This window comes from Azolla caroliniana, unplaced genomic scaffold (assembly GCF_043228905.1).
Source record: "Azolla caroliniana isolate FFs.n. ecotype wild unplaced genomic scaffold, voAzoCaro1.0.p SCAF_11, whole genome shotgun sequence".
NCBI classification, from domain to species: Eukaryota; Viridiplantae; Streptophyta; class Polypodiopsida; order Salviniales; family Salviniaceae; genus Azolla; species Azolla caroliniana.
The window spans coordinates 21,754,153-21,760,168 of NW_028230446.1; the positions used below are offsets into that span (position 1 = coordinate 21,754,153).

Genomic DNA, 6,016 nt, shown 5'->3' on the forward strand with positions numbered 1-6,016 from the left:
TTGCATATGGGGAAACATAATTATAAGTGTAATGTGGCAGGGAAAAAGAATAAAAATTTTGGGCATTATTCAATTATTTGGCAGCAAATGCAGAAGAGTTGGAAAATGCAGCTTTTAAATTAGACAAATACAGTAATGTCGAGTCACATTTGCTACTGATGAAAGGAAATGCTAATGGGTATTAGAGTTATATCTACTGTTCATAAATTTGAACAAGACCTATCATAGATCAAAGACTGCTTGTGTGCAGCGGATATATTATCTAAAAAAGGTATGTCAATTCAGATAGTTATTTTTTATCAGAAGTTCATCATAACTACTTTTATAAACCTACTCATTGCCAAGTTGAGATGTCTAATCTCAGGTTATCTTGTGGAGTCCTAAATTCGTCAATGCACTCATACCTATTTCATTGCTGAAGATGCATTCATGTTAACTTATAAAAAGATATGCCAGCACCTTCATTTTACTGGTGTCTGTTTAAGCTGCAGAGTAATGAACTTGGTGGAGTTGAGACTGTCTTGCAATTTATAACATTTTTGTGTAGGAACATTCAATGATAGACTCTCTGTAAGGTTCAGACACAATGTACACCCAGCAAAATGAAATCTGTGAAAGGATCCCAATTTGACAAGATATACATAAGAATGCGCCCACCATAACAATGTGCGGTCTCACATATAAGAATATGGGGGTATTATTCTTAATTCGATAAAATTTTCTTCTTCAGTAAGAGTTAAAATCTGCTGTGCTTTCTTAATACCATAAGAATATACATAAGATATACATAAGAATGTGCCCACCATAACAATGTGCGGTCTCACATATAAGAATATGGGCGTATTATTCTTAATTCGATAAAATTTTCTTCTTCAGTAAGAGTTAAAATCTGCTGTGCTTTCTTAATACCTAATAAGATTTACGATTTCACTGTTAATGGATAGTGAAACGTATATCTGATGCTTTGCCTAGGCTAGAGAACTCCACGTGTACCCTCCATGGAAATGAAACGAATTGACCTTTCCACCAACCGTTTTCTCCCTCACACCAACTTTCCGTTGTGTCACAGTTTCATCAGTTCAGTTAAAATCAATTGTACAATTTGATTAATTCAGTTTAGATTTACAAGCAAACAGCAGACGATATGTGAAGTTTACATCTACATTACATCCAAACTTATAAATAAACATACCAATCAGTTAAAACAAATAAATTTAATTCACAAGCAAGCAAAAGATATCATCCAAAAGTTTATAAGCAAGCAATTCATAACGTGCACAAGTGTCATCTGAATAAGTTCTATACAATTTATCCACAGTTTTGAGGGTCAAGAGTAAAATACGTATCGAATTGACAAAATAGTGAGAACAGTTACAAGCTCTAAATGCACAGTTGTAAAGATTGGTTGGCACAAGGAAATGCTTTTCAATGGAGCCTCCACAGGCCATAACTATCTCTAATATCCAAGCTCACCTTGATATTTCCACATTGGTTTGGCTTTTTGGAACCAATATGAAAAATATTGCATTTGCATCTATAGGGAGCCTCTCAGAACTCAAAACGTCTCTTATATCCATTGTTCATCATAAACATCTCTAATGTACAAAATTCACCATAATCATCTGTAATATCCAAGCTCACCTTAATCTTTCCAAATTGGTTCGGCTTTTTGGAATCGTACGAAAAAATTACATCTCTAGAGAGTCGCACAGAAACTCAAAACAATCTCTAATCTCCAAATCCACCAATCTTTTCAAATAAGATAAAACTTATATAATTGACCTCCAAAAGGAAAAATAACATTTTTCCAATTATGAACCTCATCGCTGTTTTTTCCCTGATTTCTTTCCCCCTGTGAGTTTGTAAACAGCCATTCGAGCAATTTTGTAGAACCAAAAAATGCTCACAAACTGGATGCCCAAAGCACCAATCTGACAAAAAACTTGACAATTTTTAGCTCAGGTATGGAAGTCCTGACCTCCACATATTGCTCATGCAATCTCTATTTTGAAGAGAAAATATATGAACAACTCAGACATTGTTAGATAATAGTATAATTTTGAGCCATAAGTACCTTTACAGGTATTGGGTTGTCAGCACACACAGTCAAATACACTACGTAAGGTCCAAGGCATAGCCTGCCAAAACCAAATACTAGAGCAAAAATTACCTGCATACATAAAAAATCGTCACAAATTTGGGAGACCCACAATTTTGCACATCATGATGGGACTCATCTATTTGGTCTCCATAAACATCAATAATAATTCTATCAATCCCGTATGTCATATTGGACTCTCTCTCTCATATGCTAATAGCCACAAGACTTACGTCATTTGCAACTGCAAAAGTTGTATCTTTTAAGCCAAGTTCTTTCAAGAGCTCACGTGTATGCATAAAGGGGTTTGACAGCTCTGACAACCAAAGACACATCACAATCTCTGTTCCACACTGCACAGTATGTGAAATCAATATCATTGTCATATGCTTCTTTAATATTTAACTCCAAATTATAATGCAAGAGAATAAACTAATCGACTAAAATGAAAATAGATCATGAAAATTAACAATATTTTTCCTGTTTCTCCAGCTAAAAAAGAAAATGCATACCTTCACAAAAAATACAGAATAGGCAAGGGTGCTGATAGTAACAGTGTGATGGATGATATTGGAGTAATCAATCCGGGTGTCAAAAAGACAACAGAAAAAATCATATATGAAATATGCCAGGCTTATTGACATCGTGAGCATCTGCATTACAAATGTACCCCAAGAAAAGAAACAAATTAGCAAAAATATAAGCAAAAAGGAAACCTTATCAATAGTATCTTAAGCTAGATAACAGATAACATACAGGTAGAGAAAGAAAATAATAGAATTTGAAAACAATCCTGTATCATGGAAGATACTTCACAGGAACTTGAACGGTATTCTACATCGTACTTTGAGGTTCCATGGAACGCCTCATATAAGCCCACTGGACAGCCTAGGAATCGATATTGACTTTCTTCAAACAGATCAATTGTGTTCAGAGAAATAAACAAGGAAATTAGTGGGAGAGAGTGATGGATTGTGGCCACGTTTTAACTGAATTCCAAGCGAGAATTTATAAAAAAAGAAAAGGAAATACGGAAAGGCAAAAAAATACGGAAACAGAGAAAAAAATCCATCTCTCTAAAGTTCCATACGAGCAACACAGAAAAAGAGTAAGTGAATGATGGACCGATCGATCCTTTATCCTCGTAATTTTCAAAACGACATCCTACAGAGGAAATCAGATTGAAAAATGGATACTTTCTCCCAGAAAGAATGTCACAGAGAAAAAAGAGATTAAAAAGATCGATCCCATCTCGCCTGATTTGTAAGCAGGTATATTATAGACAAAAAGAAGAAAGAGAAATCGATCATTTCTAGTCCGATTCCCAAGCAAGAGAAAAACAGATGGAGAAAGACTTACAGACAGGACAGCTTGAAAAAATGTAAGACATAGACAGAGAAAAACCTGCATTGGCGATGGAGGGCTTCCGAGAGTGGAGAAGATGTTTTCCCAGTCTGCTAAAGCGAGAGACGAGAGCGTGAGAGAGACAGCGACATGGAGGAGAGAAACAACACGATTGCAGAAGTCATGGGAGCGTTGAGGCAGAAGATATCGCACGGAAAGGAAGGCGAGCGTCCAGGCGCAGGTGGCAAAGCCCAAGAACTGGACAGGATCTGATGGCATCGCCATCGCCATCGCCATGGCCATAGCTATGGCTCACAAGACTCTGCAGCGAGGAAACTCAACACTTCTTCTATTCACTTCGCAATGTATTTTGTTCTAGATCCCTACCTACACTTCATTTACTTCTGTTCTAAGTATATAAGTTAGTCTAGACTCTAGACATGGTGTGGTCACTGTTTGAGACCATTGAGAGAGAGAGAGAGAGAGAGAGAGAGAGAGAGAGAGAGAGAGAGCAAAAAGATCTATTGTTCATAATGCTCTGAGTATGGGTGGGTTCTTAGCAAAAAGAGGCATTTTACATAATATTTTAAATGTTCAAAGGGCAATTGACTATCCAAAGGAGTCTAAACAAGAATTAGTGTTGCTACAATTGGATATCGAGAAAGCCTATGATAATGTGGATTGGTCATTTATAAATCAGTCGATGTCTCATATGGTGATCGTATGTCTAAGTTGATGTACACATTAGGGGAGGGTTTGGTTTCACATGTGATGTTTAATGGAGGATTAACACAATCGATTAGACAAGGATGCCTGGTCAATCCTTTACTATTCACTATTGTGTCACATCCTATTCTTGTTAAGTTACACAATATGGCTATGGAGGAAGAATTGCTTGGACTAAGGTTGCCATCAGGGATGCCATGTATTGTTCACGCTCTTGTAGAGGACCATATTATGTTTTTGGTACTTAATCGGGAAAATATTAGTAAGACAAGAGATGTGTGGGAATTGTTTTCAAATGCTACAGGATTGAGAATTAATATGCATAAATCTGTCCTCATTTCATGTACAAAACAAGATGTGTTAGGGTTGCGGTTGTTGGGAATAATACTAAAGACTGAGAGGGAATTAGTACTAGAGGTATAGGAGGATGAGTACTATGAGTACTTAAGAGGAAAAGATGGTGTGAAACTCACGAGAGAGAGAGAGAGAGAGAGAGAGAGAGAGAGAGAGAGTAGAAGATATATATTATAAGGAGAAAGATACAAGAACAACTATGAGGCTTAAGACTGGCGCTGAACCGAATTGGTTTTCAATAATGCCATGTGCCTCTTTTTATAGTGTGCTTAGGAGTATTCTTGACATTTCTAGAATGTTCCAGAGAAAGCTAGAATATACGTGGATTTTCTAAGTGAAATAATAAATGAAAACAATATTTTTTGTATTACAATGTATAGCTTAATCGTAGAGCTTTAACTCATGTGACACAAGGTCTTGGGTTTAAATCTTTTTGAAGCCATACCATGCGATATCATGACACTACTCCCACCCCCCTTGGTCATCGATCGCTGATGATACTATCTAGGAGGCCATGATGTCGAAATACCTCACGCATGGCAATTTCGACGGTTTCGTCACTAGTGATTTCCTCAATACAAGGCAGGAAATGTGCCATCTTAGTATATCGATCTACTACTGTTAAGATCGCATCGAATCCCTTTGAAACTAGAAGATCTGTGATAAAATCTAGTGAAATGGGCTGCCACGGCTTGCTTGGAATTGGTAATGGTTCCAATAAACCATATGGATGGTGTCTTGGCATCTTGGCTCTACAACATGTATCACATGTCCAAACATAGCCTTCAATAAATCGTCGCATATGAGGCCACCAAAATGATCGTTGTACTAAATCCAATGTTTTAGTACTACCAAAATGACCAGTTGTATATGTGTCATGACAATTTTGGACTACTTGAAGGCGACAAGAATCATTGGGAACATGCAAGAGTTTCTTAAAGAATAGTAATCCATCATGACATTCGAATTGTCGATAGTCCGTACATGGTTGTTGCGACTGTGAATAGGATGCATGAGAGGGATCAATTTGCACTAGAATGGCTTGAGCGAAAGTGTCTATCTTCAAGTCTTCACGTATCGTATTGATAATGCAGGAATCCAATGGAGTGTCAAAAACCCATGTTGCTTGCAGTCGTGCTAGTCCCAAGATTACTTGCTTTTGATTATCGAATGCTGGATCACAGGGACGAGGTGCTGGATCATTCTAGACTTGAACCTCTGACTTTTAACACACAATACATTGTGTTGTGTTAACCATATGGAAACTCTTGTGAACTGTCCACATTCAATTGTGAACTTGTATATATTGTAGAGTCTAGTGTATAGTACATTCGAGAATATTCTAGTTGTTAGTATATTCTAGAAAATATACCCGTTTAGAATATACTACAAAATAATTCTAGAATATACTAACGACTAGAATATTCTCGAATGTACTATACACTAGACTCTACAATATATATAAGTTCACAGTCGAATGTGGATAGTTCACAA

At 36.7% G+C, this 6,016-nt stretch overlaps 1 protein-coding gene across 1 annotated transcript; it reads right to left on the reverse strand.

Moving 5' to 3' along the window:
* Window positions 1-1,331: 1,331 nt before the first annotated feature.
* LOC147858532 (uncharacterized) lies at window positions 1,332-3,788 on the reverse strand. Its single transcript, XM_087327848.1, has 5 exons — window positions 3,503-3,788; window positions 2,611-2,751; window positions 2,332-2,451; window positions 2,075-2,170; window positions 1,332-1,931 (listed from the first exon to the last, which is right to left on the reverse strand). The coding sequence occupies exons 1-5, from the start codon at window positions 3,743-3,745 to the stop codon at window positions 1,821-1,823; spliced, it is 711 nt and encodes a 236-aa protein (XP_087183974.1). The 5' UTR covers window positions 3,746-3,788; the 3' UTR covers window positions 1,332-1,820.
* Window positions 3,789-6,016: the final 2,228 nt, after the last annotated feature.

What these genes read in the sequence shown, in the direction of transcription:
- LOC147858532 (XM_087327848.1), bottom strand. Translation starts at nt 3,745, where the DNA reads ATGGCCATGGCGATGGCGATGGCGATGCCATCAGATCCTGTCCAGTTC. An exon ending in ATTCTGTATTTTTTGTGAAG is followed by an intron (nt 2,452 to 2,610) that starts GTATGCATTTTC and finishes CATACTGTGCAG; the next exon opens with TGTGGAACAGAGATTGTGAT. An exon ending in CTTTTGCAGTTGCAAATGAC is followed by an intron (nt 2,171 to 2,331) that starts GTAAGTCTTGTG and finishes TTATGTATGCAG; the next exon opens with GTAATTTTTGCTCTAGTATT.